The sequence below is a fragment of the Cydia splendana genome, chromosome 6 (assembly GCF_910591565.1).
Source record: "Cydia splendana chromosome 6, ilCydSple1.2, whole genome shotgun sequence".
In the NCBI taxonomy this organism is placed as follows: domain Eukaryota; kingdom Metazoa; phylum Arthropoda; class Insecta; order Lepidoptera; family Tortricidae; genus Cydia; species Cydia splendana.
Genome location: NC_085965.1, coordinates 12,295,235 through 12,315,667, shown reverse-complemented (window position 1 = coordinate 12,315,667; position 20,433 = coordinate 12,295,235). Strand labels below are relative to the sequence as shown.

Here is a 20,433-nt window from a genome sequence, read left to right as displayed (position 1 = left end):
TATGTTTTATTACCTAGTACCTACTAAATTTTAATTGTACAAATCTCACTTGCGAGTATTATTATACTGCCACTCAGCGCAGCCCCAGCCTTTAACGCCATTTACTTCCACGGTGCACCAGCGCTCATAGAACTTCGCTTCCCGGTCTTTGCCTATGAAGAATGAATCCTCCTCGTTCACTAACACTTTGACTACGTACTGTTCACATCCTGAAAGTATAGTAGAATAAATTAAAATCTACAATGGATAGGTTATTTTTATATTTAGGTGTATTAAAATTTGGAATTTACATCCTCGTGAAGTCATGACATAGTAGCCAAATGACTATTTAAAAGTTTTGGGTTCCCCTCTTGTGGCATAATATTGTTTGTCAGAAATACACTTCGCATAACATGTATCGCAGAAACACTTTTAGTAGAATGATAATTAGGCATAAATATTACTTTGCATTATTATTACTAAGCATACAATACATTTTGCAGCATATTATTTAGCAGAAGATTATTTTTGCAGACTTTGGTTTAGCATAATTTTATGTACCATAATCATCCTGCAGCATACTTTCATTATGGAATAATGTTTTTCTACTTGCAGAAAAGTGGATTACGTTAAGTAAGAACTGTGACCCCCAAACAAAATTGGACCTGTGCCAGATAAGAAGATTATGTTAGGTTGTAACTGCGGCCTCCTGTATAAAACGAACGGCTCCCAGAAAAGTGGGTTAGGTTAGGTTAGAACTGCGACCTCATACAAAACGAACGGCCACCAGAAAAGTGAGTTAGGTTAGGTTAGAACTGCGACCTCATACAAAACGAACGGCCACCAGAAAAGTGGGTTAGGTTAGGTTAGAGCTGTGACCTTCTACAAAAACGAACAACTGCCAGAAGAATTGATTAGGTTAGAGCATAACAATAATAATAATATGCCCGCAGGGCAGCTTGTGGCGAGCTGTTGGGGAGTAACGACCCCACGGACCCGAGTGCTCCCGAGAGTCGGTCAGGGTCTCCGTCTCCGGCGTGTCTTCGTCGGTCGGAGTGGACCCCAAGGGGACCCGCAGGACTCTCAGCTCTGGCTTGCCTTCATTGGCCGTCCAGAGAGGAGTCGCTAGAGCTATATGCTCCAGGGGTGGAAGTGAAAGATGCATAAGACGCGAGTTGGCACAGTGGCTGGTAACAGCCACTGGGTAGAAAGCGGCGCACACCTCTCGACACCCCTGAGCCGCTCACACCGATGTTGCTCCTGGTCGTCTTTACGACGGCAGTTTCAGGGGCCCATCTAGTCAGCGGCGAGTCACCGCCTGCCTCGATGACGGTGTTAACATTGTTATGGCAGGTGTCCGGACCTCTTTACAATAGCCCAGTCTCATTGTCCACTCAAACTTCAATCCATAGACCGGTATACTGTTCACTTTTTCTACAATAGTCCCAATGCCTGCTGCGACCGGTTCATGGGTGTCTATTGTTGCGCCTGTGAACGGGTTTCAGCAGGCGTTCTACATGACATTAAAGCTCTCCAAGGGGCCTCTACGTGTTGGATCTATATCCCCACGCAAGCCTATCAAAAGACCGGGATTTATAGGCCCGTGAAACCCGAAATGGAGTACAAATAATAATATTAATATACGCATAATAATATTGATATACGTACTGGCCACAGATCATATAAGTACTGGCTATTATAAATAAATGGAGCAATTTTTTTATAATAGTATTTTACTACCCGACAGACTTTATACTTACTGATTCTTTTACCATATACATATACACCATAAACACTTTAAAAACTAGTAAACAGCAATTCCATCATAACTCTGTCCGTCGGTATGTTACCACTTCGCTAAAGAGAATAAATTGAAAGTCCTCAAATTACATAAAAACAATTTTTCAAAGTACAAAATTATTATTACAACAATGCAATATACAGGGTGGAAAGGCACGACGATCCTTCCCGGAAGTATTAGGTCGTTTAAGTGATACAGAGACGATTGGTAATGGTAAGAATCGTTAATTGAGTAAAAAATAAAAATAGCAAATTTACTACTTTTTAACTGTGGTGACAACCCTATAGCATGTGCACATCACGGCTATAGATCAAGGATCTCCGTCGGGAAAGCTCGGGACTTTACACTTTTTTCCGATCGTTGACAGAATCGCAATGATGTATGAATGTCGCATAAATGTCAAATAAATCAAATGAATGCAAAAATATTATAAACAATTTTATTACTTTCTTAGATAATTATTTTTTGCCAATATTTAACACTATCTTCTCTTCACATACGGTGTTCAAATGTACCTCCGTGTCTTACAAGGCCGCCGCAGCCCGTGCCCGAGTATGTCGATGCACATGCGATAGTGTATGCTCTTCGTCATTTTTCCTCCGCAGAAAGCACCAATTAGCCTTTGTCTCATTTCGTCCGCAGTTTCACATTCCGTTTGGTACACCATATCTTTTACACAGCCCCACAAATTTAAATAGCCAAGAGCATCTAACAACGGCATTTTTATTTGAAAAATATGACATTAAATAAGTAAAGTTCAATAAAAATTTAATTTCAAACTGATGTTTGTTTGACGTCTGATGACGTCTTGTCTATTTCCTACCACGCAAGAAGGTTTGTTAGTTTGGTATTGAAGAGTATTTATTCTTGATTTATTCTAATGTTCTGTTTTGCATGTACCTACATTTGGTGCATCAAACACAACCTACTTATAATAAAAAAAAAATTTTATTATTATTTTAGATCTTCTTCTTCTTGTTGTGCCATGTCCTCATCGGACGTCGGCGACCATCTCTCGGAACTTATTCCTATCCTGTGCCATTCTGCTCAGATTGGCAGCGTCATTAATATGAGTCCAGCTTTTAATATTATCCATCCAGGCTAGCTTCCTTCTTCCTCTACCTCTTTTGCCCTCTAATTTGCCTTCTATTATTTTCCTTAAAATTTGATATTTATTGTTACGGTATTATGTCCAAAATATGAGATTTTTCTTTTCTTTACTGTTTCCAAAAGTTCTAATTTTTTCTTCATTCTTTGCAAAACTTCTACATTGGTTATTCGATCTCTCCATGATATTTTCAGCATTCTTCGGTAGAGCCACATTTCAAAAGCGTTTATTTTTGCCTCTATGGTTCGGTTTATGGTCCAGCCTTCGACGCCATACATAAATACAGATAACACGTAACATTTAACCATTCTCCATCTGAGTTTCAGGTTTATGTCTTTGTTGGTGAATAGCTTGTTCATTTTCATGAATGTGCTTCTTGCTATCTCTATTCTTGTACGTATCTCCTTCCGTGGGTCCCATTCTTCGTTAAGAGAGCTTCCTAAATACTTATAATGTTTGACTCTTATTTTTTATTTATTTTAGATAGTTTCTATTTATTCGAAAATAATTTTGTGAAACGTGTTAAGAAACTAAAACCTTTTTATCAGTCAAGGAAACCAGAGATATTTATAAGACGATTGCGTACTTTTGAGTGGTTGTCAATGTCACCATTTGAACTGTCGTTGTAATCAATGTTGTGGTTAGTATTATTAATATTAAGGAATAACATAACTACTTCATTCAAGTATTGAACAAGTGGAACCACTAAAAAATCGAAAATCCTGCAACGATTCTTACCGTGTTGTAAGCAGACCTAAAAATGGTTAGATGGCAACAAATTAGCATAATTTCCTGTCGTATACTGATTGTTTACAAGTAAGTTCATTGACCCTGTCACCTGTTAGGGTTAGAACAAAGTAGTTTTTTGCATGGATGTTTAAAAGGCCATAATTTATAAACGGTTGCCCATATTAACATAGTTTCTATGGAGAAAATATAGAGCTTAGGCTAAACTATCTCCCATTTCCGGAAAGGATCGTCGTGCCTTTCCACCCTGTATATTATTAGTACAATAATGCTAGTGATTGAAGTAATTCATCTGATTAACTTTAATGCATCTTGATAACTTTATGCTACCTAAATATTATGCAATACATTTATCTGAGAAATTAATACTCGTTTAAAAGACTATTAATGATCATCAACAGTATGCCAAAATATGGTTCTGGATTTTAAAACTCTGCGAAATGATTGTATGCTAAATGATATATGGGAAAGGTAATTCTGCCAAACGACATTTCTGCCAAGTAACATTATGCAATACAAAAATATGTCAAAAATCTTTCTGCAACACATTAGTAAACCAAAAGTTTTATTTGCTTTTTATAACATAACATAATGTTACATTAATGGGCAAATTAGGTACATAATATGGTGTAATTATGATAATTAATGGGCGGACGACGGATGCAATTATACGTCAATCATGTCAAACGATATACGTAATTTGATTGAAATAAGACGTAGGTATATTGCATCCGTCGTCCGCCCATTAGTGATAATTGTTACTGAATGCATGCGCCCTCTTATGCATGCATGGGACTCTAGACACAGTTGAATAAAATTTGGGCCTGGTGTGTTGTGGTACCTACATATAACTTTTCACCTTAGATTTTTTCTTAGGGTGGTAATTCCACACTTGTCCAAGAATTTTGCCCAATGTGTATCTGTGTCTTACATTTTGCTTAAAAAATGTGAGACGCAATTAATTGGACATTGGCCAAAGTTCCTGCACAAGTGGAATACCACCCTTACACATCTTATAGAATCAACAAATCTTTAGTAAAAACACTAAATTTAAATCAATTTGCTTTTACCTGCTTTAAAACTGAATCCGTAATCCTTTGGCAATATTCCGTTCTCTCCGTGTTGGTATAGTTTAAAATCGGTGGACTTCACGGGAAATATTCTCTGATCGGCCTTTCGGCACAAATAGCCAACAGTGAGACTGAAAAAAAGGCAAACTCCCTTATCATTCCAACTCCAGTGTCATTGCGACAAGGACAAAGTGCTGTAGAAATTGAATTGGATGCCTATTGTGTAATTAAATATGTGTTATATGAGAGGAAGAGTCTGTGCGGAAAGAGAAGAGTCGTGGGATGTACGGGAGCCCATATATTTTTCGACTCTTTTCTTTCCGCAAAGACTCTAAACACTTTTCATACTCACTGGGAGAAGATAGCGGGTTTTGAAACGCAACCAACAGCTAGACAATCTCCGTTCTCGAGATACAAAAAGTGAAGAACGTATCTGTGGAAATTGCGCCAATCACGATAGTTTCCTGAAATTTAATAAAAAAAAACATTAGGTACGTATACCTACGTTGTGTCGAGATTGTATACAGTGGTTGCATTCGTCAATATGCCATTTGTAAGTCTCATACGAAATTAAAACCAATAGCATACGCAAACACGAGTTGGTCAGAGGGCCAACCGTGAAAAATCAAAACGTCATTTCTTTATCTGCCTTTCTATCAGTAGAATATGCAAGAGCGATAGAGGCAGATAACGAAATTTCGACCATCGTCACCCATCATCCATTCTCATATTGGGTACATATAGGTTCTTCACTTGGCTTGGCTTTCTCTCATAGGTGAGAAGTAGCTAGGTACGTGAACTACGGATTTAAAGCGACTTTAATACCTACATATTCAGAAAAGTTATTGAGCATTTGGATGGGCTATAAGAACCCAGCAGTGAGATGTGTAAGGTACGTAGGTACGTATACCTTACTAGAACTTATTTATTATTATTGCCTTGTTGACCGAGCGCTAGTGAAGATCTCCGTCTTTGTTGATCTCTGCAGGTCGCATTTTTAACCGATTTTCGTGAAATTTTGTGAGCACGTTCGGTAGTTAAAGATAACTTTTCAGTAGTTTGGTTTTTGAAAAAAATCTAAAATGGCGGATATTGGCATAAAGGGGCGCCAGTAGGGTATATGGCACTATAAGTGTGTTCGCTGTGATAATGGCTCAACGGAGTAAGTATTTTTCTATTTTTTACATTTTTTAAGCTTATCGCGAGATCTACATCTCACAATGCCACTAGTATGAACTTACCGAAGCTATGATCTCTGACGCACGGCATGTTTATATCCGTTGTGACGCCGTTGATGGTCACAGTGCCTAGTAGGTGGCCCATCTGCTCATAGTGAGTTTGATGGAACCTGAAATGAAAAATAGATTACGTTATGTATGTATATGTATGTATTAAGGTCTTTTTTACTGGGTTTTTACTTAATATTGTAAGTAGTGCTCCGAAACGAACAGTAAGTACATTAAGCCGCAAAGTTATTAGCTTAGCATCTCTGCATGCAAAGTATACAAAAACATGTATGCAGGTGTAGTAAGCTAATGGTTTTGCTCACTGTACATGCAAAGGCTGGGTATTTAATTCGACTGGAGAAGGTTAATTGTCCCTCTGGGTTGAAAGTTGATATACCTAGGTATGACACTTTCACAAATTTAATAGAGTAGCATTAGATCCCAGTAACACTCCTAACTGTACATAGGTGGACCTTATTACATAAGGCATAAAGTCCACCGATGTACAGTTAACAGTGTGGGCAAATTAAGGTAATAGTGAAACTTACTTTTTAAGTAATTTGAAATAGTCGGCGGACCAAGCCTCGCGAGCCATGTCGCTAGCCATACTGAGTGGTGCCATATGGGTGTCATAGTTGAAGTGGCCGAAGTGGGCGCTCCATGTTACGCTTAATTCGACGTCCATCTTCTTGCCGTCCTTGGTTCTGGAAAAAATGTATTAATTAAGACTAATTCGTTCCAAAATTAGGGCTTCGAGACATTTTAACCGCTACAGCCCAATATCAAATCGTGCATTCAGATAAGGTCCACGATGCCGCGCCGCGCACGATAGGCGTGGTGTTCAAAGGGTGTTAACGATTTTACGAGAACAATTTTTTTTTTAAGTTGTCGTTTAAATAAATATACAAACATTTCCATTGTTTAAGCTGAGGAAACGTGTTATATAACTAGTAGTTCGCCGCGAACTGAGAACTCGCAGTTAACCAAAAAATATTATAGAGCGAATGACTTTGTTGCACCTACTTAGGTACTCGTATAGTGCGATATAAAATGTAGTTGGTCAAGCAAATGTTGTCAGTAGAAAAAGGCGCGAAATTCAAATTTTCCATGGGACGATATTCCTTCCCGCCTACGGTTTTCAAATTTGCCGCCTTTTTCTACTGCTTCAAATCTGCTTGATCAACTATAGTAGAAAATAAATGAGGGCACCACTTTCTACGTAACTGTCACATTGTTGACGTAAAATGCATGTAAAATGCTTACACATGGCAACAATTTAGTATGGAAATTTTTGAGTTCCATTTTATTTAATTTCTACTATTTTATTATGTCGCACTATAGGCAGCAATGGATTGAATGGATCGCCTGGATTTATTGCAAGGTCTGTGGAGCCCTTGACTGATAGATTTAAGCAAAGAGTAGTATGTATAATAAATAGGACAAAGAGAGCCCTCTCGTGGAACTTTTTTGCATCCATTTTGAAGTGCCATCTGTAATTCTTAACCAGAAATATCAACGTCAATATCAGGGGGGGAGGGGCATAAATAGCGTCTAAGTATGTTGCGAATTGCGAACGTAAAAAACTTTGACTTTGAAGAAAGGCTTCAGGATATTTACTAATACACGAAATCAGATTAGGTACTTTTAACTTGACTGTTGATGTAAATAAATTACCTATCATACACGGCTGGAATAACACACAATTGACCACGAAACACAATTACACGCAGCAAGTTGTGAATCTACCCGCCAAATATTTTTCTAAATTTTTGGGTAATAAAGTTCTCAGCAACTGTGATGGCGTATGAAAACTTTGTTTCTTTTGACATTGTAAAACTGAAAGTATTTTTATTTATCTGAATTATGTCGTAGTACAGACAATAAATGGGGTGTTATATTATAATATTTTGAGTTTTATTTGACAAAGTTGTTTTTTTGTGACAATCGCCTCCATGGCAACGATGGCCATAAATAATCTGTTCAACAGATGTTTTTTTGTTTGATCCATGCCCTGGATACAAGACTTTTAAGACGTTCTGACGACATTAAGTGAAACCATATTAAAAAAAAAAAAGTTTAGCGTTAAGTAATATAGATGTCGCTATTTTTTCGAATAAAGTGCTTTATAATGCGACTGTCCCTCCCCTGGATTTAAGTCATCATAGAGTCATAGAGATTAAAATAATCTGTGCTAAGCCGAAATATTTCCTGTCAAATGTCAAATACCTATATTATGTTTATATTATTTATTTTTATCTTGGTAATTATTTTAAAATGGTAAATTTAAAATCGATATTATAAAAGTGCAAACCGAGCACTTTCATTTGATACTAAATTCGACCATGTTTTTTGCAAATAAAATGACCAGAATAGCAAGACCTCTCACAAACAGCTTTTTGGCCTTCTAAGCTCTTCTAGCTCAATAATCCCTTGATCGAGCCTGCTCATAATTTAATGACTAAAATATAATGCCCTCGACTACACGTTTATTCAATTTCATTTAAATTAGAACAAATTTACTTAAGTTCTTGAGTATCAAACTATCTTCTGACAGTTCAGCTTAAAAACATCGAAATGCCGGGACGTGCCGCTAGCCAGCCGCGTGATCCAAGTCGAATGTAAGAACTTCGCTTCGCTTCGCTCGCTCGTTCGATAAATTAGTTTTTATTGACATCAGCTGACATCAGTAAACTAGAATGACGCTAACGGTTAACTCAAAAAGTCTAGAGTAGGTAGTGCTTAATAAAAACCGTACAAGTGCGACTCGCCCACCGAGTCTTAGTAATAGTAGGGTCCCGTTTTTACCCTTTGGGTACGGAATCCTAAAAAAGTACTTAATAAAAATATCTTACTTCATCTCGCCGCTATAGGTCACCTCCCAGGTTCGCATAGGTATGAAATTAACAATGGAGAGTCCCCCAGACTTGTATTGACCCTGTTCCACTGCGGTTTGAGTTGCACGAGTGTCGGGGAGATTAGGTGTGAGTAGCAATTCTTCTCCGTCTACCTGTAGATAAATTATATGTATAATGTCGACTGCACACTCGTCGAGAGTCTCGGCAACGCTCCGATCCATTTGGAGAACCGCGAGACGAGAAGGGAGCAGCATTTACACACTCGTTCTGGGTCTGTTTCGAGGTCTCTCGACGAGTGTGTACCTACAGCCCGCATAAGAGACAATATAATATGGTGCAATCGTTTTTGTCGGCTGTACACACTCGTCGAGAGCCTCTCGCCAAGTCTCGGCACCGCTCCGATCCATTCGGAGAACCGCGAGATGAGACAAGGAAGAGCGAGACGAGAAGGTAGCAGCATGTACACACTCGTTCTCGTCCTGTTTCGGGGTCTCTCGACGAACGTGTACAGCATAAGAGACAATATGGTGCAATAGTAAAACGTAGTTTTTCTTGATAAAACGAAGGTATACATGAACATCTAACAGTAGGTACCTATATAATGGTTCTGAATAGTGGGGTGATTGGTGATCGAATGGCCATGAAATGGTAACTACCTAATGAATGACGACGAGTCGTGCAATCTGAAGACGCCGGTTCGGTTACTCGACTGTTTAATTCCAATAAACTTAGGGCTCATTTAGACGATGCGAGAACTTGCATGAGAGTTTCATTACATTGCGGGTTTTAATTTTTAGCAATCAGAAACGTCTGCGAACGATGCTATTAAGCTTAGAATAAATTTAAAAGTGGAAAAATTACTGTCTCGGGTGAGACTTGAACTCACTTTTAAATTTATTCTAAGCTTAATTGCGGGTTTTGGGTTCGGTCGGTTGAAATGGACGTAACCAACAGTCAACAATGTAACTAAAATCGCATGCGACTTCGCGCGCCGTCTAAATCAGCCCTTAGGATGTATAATGTTACAATAAGAAAGTAATAACTCACTTTCAAGTACATAAATGTATCGACATCGTGGTGAGCCCTGCGTGCCAGACCGCAGATGAGAGCAGCTCCTTCCTTTGACATTCCGTTGAAATATACTGCATCCACGGCCTACAAATAATACTTAATAATAATTATTATTATTACATAACAATATGGTTTCGAAAACGTAGGTAGATATCAAAGCGTAATTGGGTAAGGCTTGTAGGCGAGAACAAAACGAAAAACGGAGAGGTGGGCAAAATGCCAATACGAATAGAAAAAAATGCCAAGGCCAAGGTGTTCCAAATATTTGAATAGAGGCTCTATTATCAAGACGTTAAACTCCACGTTCAGATATTTTTGACCATCTTGTTGGCCGCTCCGACTTATCTGATGGCGACTGTGCGTTTCGCGTGCCTGATGTAAAAAAAAAAGTTGGCAAAAACCAGTAAGTACATAATATGGGTGTTGAAGTCCCTGTCTTCTGAGCTAGGTAAAAACCTGTGTAACTCAGTGTCCTCTCGCATATAGAAGACACTTTACCAGTGGATAATCTCCTAGATTGTATTTCTTCTCCAGAGGCTCGTCTTGTTCGTGTGGTTTGATGGTTCCATCGTCGCTTCGACCAACGTCCACGGCGCGCAATCTTCTCAGGTGTCTGATTAACTAGGACATTCAATTCAATGAAAGTTATTGAAGAAGTTGTAACAATAAGTACGTTACTTAAACGGGCCGGGAAAACAGCGGTTTCCGGTCAGCGTATTCTTTTTAAAATTCATGATGCAAATTTATGTGTCAATTTATGTTTAGATAAATGTTACTTTACATTCCAGGATATATTGTATCTATATACTTAAAATTGCATGTATAAAAAAAACACGCAATTAAATCGTGACTCGCGTTACATTTTTCTCGATTGTTTCTGTAATGATTAGGAAAATACTAAAATTCATAACTTACCTGTCTACTCCTTAAAAATAGGTACATAACAATAAATTTCAAAAAGTAAGTCTTGTTCCTTTGCTGGTAAACTCCGAATATCGCTGGTTTCCGCTCTGCATTTATAAATCTAAATATTAATACTAAGGATAGCGGAACTATCAAAGAAATTACTAAAGTTAACATTTTAGTAAATTTGTGTTATGCTAGACGACCTAATCAAGTGGCTAACGATTGCCAAATGATGATAATGAAAGATCCGTACAATACATATCTTATCAGGGATATCGTGATATTTCATTAGTGTAATTATCAGTATATATCTGTAGCTAAGCAGTAGCTTTTTTTTAATCGCAACTGATTGCATTTATTTATCTTACTTTTTAACAAAATAAATGTACTATAATAAATGTACTTACTTTTTAACAAAATAAGTAGATGTAGACGATGAGTAACCAATGTAATTTCTCTAAACTGTCTAAGTATAGGTAAGTATTAGGACTAGGGTCCGGTATTAACACGTCGCTCTGATGTGCGAGCGGGATGTTGCTATAATACGCGCGTAACGTGGTCTCGCTCAAACATCGGAGCGATGTGCGAATCGGATCCAGTGTGGTAAGCGCCTAAGGAACAAATAATTAAAATGCGATTATTTTATATCAATTCGTATTTATTAACTAGACTTACAGAAATAAGGTAAGTAAAGATAAAGTTTCAGTACCAGACAGACATATATTAGAATTCACTGTTGACCAGAAATTAAAATTATTAAAACTTGAATAAAAGTTTAAAGGCAATTATTACATCGAAGAAAATAGTAGTAATAGGTCAAATTCTATATTAAAAGCCAATTTATTTCTATGGAACAAATGCAAAGGTGCATATATTTTTTTATCGTTTATAAGAAAATAGTAGTAATAGGTCAAATTCTATATTAAAAGCCAATTTATTTCTACGGAACAAATGCAAAGGTGCATATATTTTTTTATCGTTTATTAAAGTCTTGGCTTCTTAACAACGAGCCATAATGTATACTGATGAATAAAATATTTCACCCGAACAATAATTCTCCTTCTCAAATTTTTACTCGATTTATGAACAAAATTAGTCTTTAACGTATGATAATAAGAGTTAGGTTAGGTTAAAAACAACAGCTTATTTTCGAGGGCGAATCTAGCAGACCGCAAGCAGTCTACCGGAAATAAAGTCGGATACTCGGACGGCGTCCAGTTTTTTATGCAAGCACTCTGTATTTAACCCTTTACCAGGCTAAGGGATATATATTTCCCACATACGGCACTTCAAACATGTGTTCTATTTTCGATGACTAAGGCTGATATTCAATTGTCATTTTTGAACTGTCAGCCTGGTAAAGGGTTAATCCATCTTTTCATCCAAAAAGTCGAATAACTTTTGCAACTATCCGGGCAGTGGAGGACTAGCGATCAGCGACAGAGTGTTCTGTCGTTTAAGGAACGTACTTGTATATGTAAATTGAATGAAAGAGATGCACATATCATCCTTTCTACAAGAAAACTCTAGCCCGCAAATAAAAATAACGCCAACAAAACTACTTGCTTCTCGCTAACGACGATAGGGGGGCGACTGCCTCAAAATTTGATACTTTAATTATGGAAGAGAGAATTATTGTTAATTTCACATTAGGTAAGTACTCGTATTACTCGACAGCCGTGGCGAGCAAATGTTTGTGCACGCACTCCTCCTTGTTGATGAGATGCGTGGTTTTGTTGACAAGCTGCATGAGCGTGTTGAGGTTGTTCGACCACTCGTTGAGCCGGTCCGACGCGTTCATGTTCAAGCTGGAACAAGGTTAGGCTTGAAATCCCCGAACGTTTCAACACGTTCAACATAATTGGCGCAATAGAGTCTGTGTGGAAAAATAAGAGTCGTAGAATGTATTGGGCGCCATACATTCCACGACTCTTCTCTTTCCGCACACTCTACTTCTAAAAATCAGCCAGTATTTTTTTCTCTGACGCCTTTGAATTTTGAACAATGAGTGCAGTTGGCATCAAACTTATAGTGGCGGTCAAAGTGGCCAGATAAATCGAAACTCATCCTTATTTCTTTGGTAACAAAGGTGTGTAACGATATACCTACATGTTTGGCCAGGATGGCAGTCAGTATTTATTTGATACTGACTATATTTTCTTTATAACGGCTCTAGTAATAAAATTAAATGTATTCTTTTACGAGAATATTAAAGATAAGCATTTTAAGAAAAAATAAGCCTGGTGTATAATTGCGTTATTTTAACACGTTCACTGTCCCAATCTGAATTGTTAACCTTACGGCTTGGTAATAGAGGCTTGCCGTGACCCATATGCGGGGCACGGACAGTCAACGAGTTAAATCCCCTCCACATGGCGACCGTGCCATTAAATTAAAGTCTAATATCTATAACAGGACGGTCGATCTCGGCCTCCTGGAACCCACGAGTTGGCTGAGCGCTTCTTCCATCTCCCTCACAGTGGCAGTGACTCGGCTTTACATTTCATGGCGACCCCGTCACTGAAGTCTTATAGTTATTATGAAAGTTACCTGAAGTGCACGACCCCGGCAGGACGGTCGATCTTGGCCTTCACGACGGCACTGATGACGACCAGTTGTCTGAGAGCTTCTTCCATCTCGCTCTTGGTAACGCTGTCTCGTTTTCACGTTTCATGGCGAGCCTTCCACTAGTCTTATGTTGACTAAGATAGTTACCTGAAATGCACGACCCCGGCAGGACGGTCGATCTTGGCCTTCACGACGGCACTGACGACCAGTTGGCTGAGCGCTTCCTCCGTCTCGGTCTCGGTGAGGCCTAGCAGCTCGCTCATGCGTTTCATGGAGATGCGCGTATAGTACATCGACATGATGCGAATGTTCTGCAAAAAATCAGATTATTCTCAAACTACAATGTCAAACAATGTGTCAAACAGCTTTGTCAGTAGAAAAAGGCGCAAAATTCAAATTTTCTATGGGACGATAACCCTTCGCGCCTAATTTTTTTTAATTTGCGGCTTTTTTTCTACTGACGGAAATGGCTTAACAGACTATAAGTTCTATGTTCTATTCCAAAAAAAATCAATCTTATTATTATAATTTTTAGAACATTATCATTATTGGTAGAAAATGCCCAAGGAATACTGAGAACTCTAAATACTATCTCACCAAAATCATTTATAGTGTTTCCGGCACAGCTTAAACTTTAGTCGGATCTCGTAGATCGGACCTATAACTCTACAAGCCCTAACATGATCCAATCAGCCAAACTGTATGAAACTGATTTTCATGGCGGTTTGCAGGGTTTGGTCTTATAGTATTTAATAGCTGATCAGTATGACGTTGACACTCTCTATATGCCACTGACTCATAAATAAATCATAAATCATTTATTTTTCGTGATAAACTTAGTGTACATACAGAAGTAACATGAAATGCTTAATACAAACATAATTACAAATTGTTTACTCAAGTCTAAAACGTGTCAATAACTGTAGCGATTCTTATGGGGCTGAATAATAAACAAAAACCTGACTGAACTGAACCAACTTACATGTTCTACCACCCTGTTCTTAAGGTCGTTCCATCGTTCTTGTCCCTTCTCGTCGGTCGAGTCGAAGTAGGGCGTCGCTCGCAGCGCCTTCTCGTAGTGTTGGCACAGGCTGTTCCACTTGATGATCTCAGGGTTGATGAAGAGGCCTAGTAGTTGCCTAAAATAACAAATTCGTATAACAGAGATCTTACTGGTAAATCTAACACAAGCTAGACAAAAACATTATGAAACATTCACGAGGAACATTCAACACACATAGATGCAATTATTCTTGTGCTCAATTATTGTAAGTAGATATTTTTAGGGTTCCGTACTTCAAAAGGAAAAAACGGAACCCTTATAGGATCACTCGTGCGTCTGTCTGTCTGACCATCCCCCCCCCATGTTGTTATATCTACAGAAAATATATTAATTATTTTTATATCGATCATTACAGACCCTTTTTTTATGTGGAACGTGAATGAAATGTCTTTAAAAAACGGTAGGGGTCGAATCAAAAACTAAGTAATTAAGTCCGACTCACGCTTTACTGCACATTTCTAATAGGTTTTCCTGTCATCTATAGGTTAAGAACTATTTTGTGTATTTTTTTTCAAAATTTTAGACCCAGTAGTTTAGGAGATAAAGGAGGGTGTGTAATGATCGATATAAAAATAATTAATATATTTTCTGTAGATATAACAACATTTAATATAATTTCAGAAAATATAATAACTCATTTTGTATAATATACATTTGGTATATTATTAAAATGTTTAATATCATTTTATATAATTATCTTTTGATATAACACTCATTTATTATAACGATCATGTGATATAATGCTCATTTATTATACAAGTATTATTATATACGCATTATTCGGTATAATATAGGTATTTTTATGACGACATATGTAAATGTTTAACGCCTGATACTTTTTTTTACAGCAAACACGTACATACTAACAAGTATCGTGACTATCGTGAGGCTTCCAATTTGAATCTAAAAAAAACCACCAATGTATAATTTAAAAATATATATATACATTTTTCTTTGCAAATTGGGTTTTCTTTACCTAATCTAAACTTTTTTCCTTTCATTTTATATAGGGGTCACAATTCCAACCTAACCTAACCTAGTATTCTGGTAGTGGTTTGTTTGTGTAATGGACGCAATCCTAACCTAACCTACTTTTCTGGTAGCGGTTAGTTTTGTGTAGGGGTCGCAGTTCTTAACATAACCTAACCTAGTATTCTGGTAGTGGTTTGTTTGTGTAATGGACGCAATCCTAACCTAACCTACCCTACTTTTCTGGTAGCGGTTCGTTTTGTGTAGGGGTCGCAGTTCTTAACCTAACCTACTATTCTGGTAGCGGTTGGTTTTGTGTAGGGGTTTGTTCTTAACCTTACCTACCTAGTTATAAATAGCAGTTTGTTATACGTAGAAAGAGTATCGTTTTTTGTAGTGTGTAATAGTAAATGTGGAATTATATATCTAATACATTATATCAACACAGGTTATAACAATTCTACTTTAGATGAAATAACTTTATATCATAATTTCGGTATAGGAAATATGCATTATACTTCAAGAATGTTATGCTAAATGTTATTAGATCAATTAATCATTATATAAAATGATAATATTTATCATATGAAAATATATTAAGTGTTGTTATATCATTTAATAATTATACTAAATAAGCGTTATTGCAACTGATATTATAATAAAAATGTTTATAGCCATCGATACGCACCCATAAAAAAATACATTGTTAAAAATTGTGTAATGTACGGAACCCTTGGAACGCGAGTCCGGCTCACTGGTTTTTTACTTTAAATGAGGCTTTATCTTGTATTTAAGGCGACATGTGTTTACTACGTACTTGTAATCAGGCAGCTTGTCAAGATCCTTGTCCTCATTGACCCGATGCGTGAGATCAGCTTGCTCGTTGTCATACGGTGCCAGAACAAGGAACACCACACTGCCTATGAGCGCGTCCGCGCCTCCCGCAACGCCCAGCGCCCGGAAATGCCGGCACACGGATAGATATGCTCCATTGTGCTGGTCTACGGCGATCATCAGGCGGTAGAACTTCTCCTTTAACTCCTGGCAATGTTCAATGGTAACATTTATAAAAGTCCCTAAATTTAAAAGTACTCTAACATACACACGGTAAGCTCTTAGTAAGTCTTCTCTTTTTTTAAATGGTAAGTACATTTAAGGAGATCCCATGCCCTAATGACCTTCGAACTGAATCCCTTAGTTTTCTAGTGTTTTTGTAGCTTATCATATTAACAACAATGGCTTTAAGCAATATAGTATCCCATATTTACTTCAAAGCCAAAAAACTGGTTTTTGTGGCCATAAGTTTTGTGTTAATTAGTTTAACATTAAAACCCTAGACACGTTTTTAGTGACGTCAAAGACGAACCCAAATATGTAGATTTCGTATATGTTAGAACTTTCACAGTAATCGAGATACGAAAAAAGTGTTTTTAAGACAATGTTTAAAAAATCATAAAAATGTAAGTTTTTTTTTCAAAATCCGGTAGACAAAAATGGAGATGAAAGATTGAAGAACCGATAGCCGTTTGCCTTATAATTATATCTGTAGTGCAAAAGTAGGAGATACAATTCAAAACTTGTCAAAAATCGATGAAAACCTCGGGTAGCTCCTTATATGGATAAAGGGTTGTTGGGTGGGTTTCGGGATTCATAGAATATAACAAATGCTGATGGTGAGATAACTTTAAACAGCATGGTTTGGTATTCATATTTTTTCTATATTATTAAGCTTAATTAGTACACAGTTATGGAAAATAACACAATACGCACCTGAGTATTTTCTTCCTCAAAGAACTTTGTGTTTATTTTCTTTGAGATAATTTGTGTCCGGACGTAATCCTTGATAGCAAGACACAGCCTCATCTGTTCCAATATAAGTTCTACTTTCTCGCGCTTGTCCATGGAGCCATACGTTTCCACCTAAAAATCATAAGATTTTTTTAATACCGTAAAACGGGGTCAACAGAAATCGCGGGGTGAATAGAGAAATTGTGAACTTTTTCTTTCAAGTTGTTATATTTAAAAACGTACATCTCTAAAATTAGATTTTTTGAAATGCGTATATAGTAGACTATTTATTCTCTACATTGATACCAAAAGAACTTAATCAAACTGCCTAAATGTAAGATTTTTTTGACTCTAAAGTAAGGTCTCGCCGAGGTAAGAAATTAAGCCTGTCTGAACTTTATATTTAATTACACAAACGGGTCTACCGCGATATAATTTCATTGTTTTTACCTTTAATTCCGACGTTTCAGCTGAGTTGCACCAGCTGTGGTCACGGAAAGACTTTTTGTCTGAACTTTGTTCTAGCGGTAAATGCTTTGACATTAACTCAGTAAAAGTTAGCTAACCTGGTAATATAGTATCTGTAGTACCTAAATAATAAATAATATCACAAATTTTCTCTATAATAAAGCATTTTTTTTGCAAAAAACTAATAACAGGCAATTTTACGCGATAAAGGGGTCAGTGGACACGCATATGGGGTGAGTAGTTACGCCATAGGGGTTGATTGGATACAACAAAGGGGTGTAAAGACACGCCTTGGGGGTTAAAAGACACGCCTTGGGGGTTAAAAGACACGAAAAAATAATTTTGTGTTAAATAGCTGTTTAGCAGATATATATACCATTTGCTAATAGAGTATCAACATAATAATGACCAAATTCGATGCATATGACAACTAAAACTTAATATTTCTATTCACCCCTTTCTTGTATCTATCGACCCCGTTTTAAGGATATGGAGAAAACAGGTAGTTTTCTTTGATTTTTGTGAATTGGGCAAGTAAAATTTTATTTCACAAATGCAAAATTGAAGAACTAACCATGACTCAAAAAACAATTTTTTTACTTTTCTCATTTGGATTATTAGCGAAAATCGTCCTTGAAGTTGAAAATCGTGTCTTTTCACCCCGTTTTACGGTATGGTAGTTCTTTTTTGGAACAAAGAAGCTCTATTTAATAACAAAAAGAAAAAATATACTTAGTTGAAATCTTAAAGTACCTTTTTAGTAGTAAAACCATTAGTTATTTTCCTCTTTTTTAGAGAAAATTGTTAAAAAGAGTACCATATGTGTATTGTATTGATCCTACCTGAAGTTCCTGAATAATTTTGGCTGCCTCTGCCACATTGCCCTCATCTTCCCGGATCTTAGCCAAAATGTGTGTTAGCCTGGCTCTCTCCACTTCCACATAGATCTTGCCCTCGGTGATGGATCGCAGGGTCTCTATGAGTTTGACTTTAGTCTCCTTGTCTGGCGTTTTGTCAACATAAGTGTAGCATTCTTGGACCATTTTGACAACAGCCTGTTTAAGTTGAGATCTGAAAAATAATTTTATACCTACAGTCAAAATCAATATAAGAATATTAACAGTTTCAGTGCCAAGAACCCGCTAGTCAGGTTCATTTTGTATTGGAAACACGCTTGGCACTGAAAATGCTTAAGGGACAACCACATTTGCTGTGAAAGCCAGTAGTATTCACAACTTATGTTGTTTTATTACAAACATATATATGCATTTCTAAATCATTGGATGCTAAATACAATATGATAATGATATTATATTGTTTGTAAGTTTTGCCTGAATATTAAAATGACTAATAAAAAACTCTGTCATCTTTGTTTTTGTACTTTCTTTTGTTATTAAATAATGTTTTTCAATATGAAAGATTAAAATTTAGTTTAGATTTTTTAGCCAACTGCTAATAGACCCTGCACACTACTTATATTATATAATTTATTATAACTTTATATCAAAAGATACAACAGGCTTGTTTAGGATATTATTGAATGTATTTAACATGTGTTTTATGTGTGTTTTATTGTAACACCTAATGCACATGACAATAAAATATTAAATAAATGAAATGGATATTACCTTCTCTTAGACAAAAGCACAATCTGATCATTCAGTGCAGTCCAGTTCTTAGCCTCAAAACAAATTTGCACTATAGCAACTAAAATCCTGGCAGTTGAAGCCATGTCAGCACCCTGAAATTAAATATAAGTTTTAATAATAGCATTCAATATGTGTAACCAATACCTAGAGTACTTTATACACCCTAAATTATATGAACAACTTTTAGGTGGTTTCATAGTTTGGACACCCCTGAATTTGTAGACTAGTGTTCAAGAAAACAAACCGTCTCATTACCAAGCTGATAAAAAAGGAAGACTGATGTTTTGATTTTGTTTTTGACAAAGGAATATTTTTATTATAAACAAGTTTCCTTCACTTACCGTTCGTGTCTGCTTCTCCAGTGCCAGCAGCTGGTCGATGGCTTCTTGAAATTTTCCTTTGGAGGCCCATGATTTCCACAAGGGGATCTTTTCATCACAGGTGGTGCTATAGTCCACCTAAAATTGATAATGTATTAAAAAAAGATAATTCAAAAAAGAGTATTATCGCAATTATACCATAAAAATACCCTAATTAGTTGAATCTTCGGCAGCGCTAACTCTTTGTAGCGTCATCTGCATAACCTATTTTTTGGACACAAATATTGCTGTATTATGATATGAAGGTCGAACCTTAAATGTGTACTTACCTCCATTTTTACTATTTTGCCTCCGGCATCAAGACTAGTAAGATCATCGTTCATCGACATTTTTTCAGGAAAATAGAAACTGAAAAACAAAAGTTACGGTATATCAAACGGTAACAAGTACGGCAATAAGACGGTACCAAATATAAGTGTTATGTATGATTACCCAACTATAACAGAAATGTTATTCAATCACACACCCTTTTGTATTATTTTAAGTTTAATTTATAATGATAGTGAGAATAAACCAAGAAACAAAAAAGTGACTTGCAATCCTCTTCTTGGCTTGACAATTCACGTATTTGACGATTTTGACGTTAACAAATCGCTGTGTTGCCACAAGAATAAAGATGTATGCTCCAAAACCACTTAGAATTGAAAATTTCTGGAAATACTAAAGCGTTAACACACGATCAAACCGATTTAGTACTGTATAGCACTCATAGTGTGAAGTCACTTAGAAATATGATAAAATGTTGTCGAACTTGAATATATTTCATTCATTCATTCATTTACTCT

General features: G+C 36.7%; 2 protein-coding genes across 3 annotated transcripts; both read right to left on the bottom strand.

Moving 5' to 3' along the window:
- Positions 1 to 21: 21 nt before the first annotated feature.
- LOC134791860 (uncharacterized) lies at positions 22 to 11,039 on the bottom strand. Its single transcript, XM_063762988.1, has 9 exons — positions 10,773 to 11,039; positions 10,356 to 10,478; positions 9,834 to 9,941; positions 8,784 to 8,938; positions 6,480 to 6,635; positions 5,947 to 6,053; positions 5,058 to 5,169; positions 4,706 to 4,836; positions 22 to 209 (listed from the first exon to the last, which is right to left on the bottom strand). Exons 1-9 carry the CDS (start codon positions 10,935 to 10,937, stop codon positions 46 to 48), a joined length of 1,221 nt encoding a protein of 406 aa, XP_063619058.1. The 5' UTR covers positions 10,938 to 11,039; the 3' UTR covers positions 22 to 45.
- A 1,193-nt stretch (positions 11,040 to 12,232) lies between these two features.
- Positions 12,233 to 20,225, bottom strand: LOC134791450 (26S proteasome non-ATPase regulatory subunit 12). Of its 2 annotated transcripts, none has more exons than XM_063762474.1 (10): positions 20,115 to 20,225; positions 19,918 to 19,996; positions 19,610 to 19,726; positions 19,248 to 19,360; positions 18,462 to 18,690; positions 17,134 to 17,283; positions 16,181 to 16,404; positions 14,314 to 14,470; positions 13,479 to 13,642; positions 12,233 to 12,571 (listed from the first exon to the last, which is right to left on the bottom strand). In XM_063762474.1, the coding sequence occupies exons 2-10, from the start codon at positions 19,975 to 19,977 to the stop codon at positions 12,430 to 12,432; spliced, it is 1,356 nt and encodes a 451-aa protein (XP_063618544.1). In that variant the 5' UTR covers positions 19,978 to 19,996; positions 20,115 to 20,225; the 3' UTR covers positions 12,233 to 12,429. The 2 variants fall into 2 exon arrangements, with proteins under 2 accessions (XP_063618544.1, XP_063618543.1); XM_063762473.1 differs by having other exon boundaries at positions 20,081 to 20,218.
- Between the last annotated feature and the right edge of the window lie 208 nt (positions 20,226 to 20,433).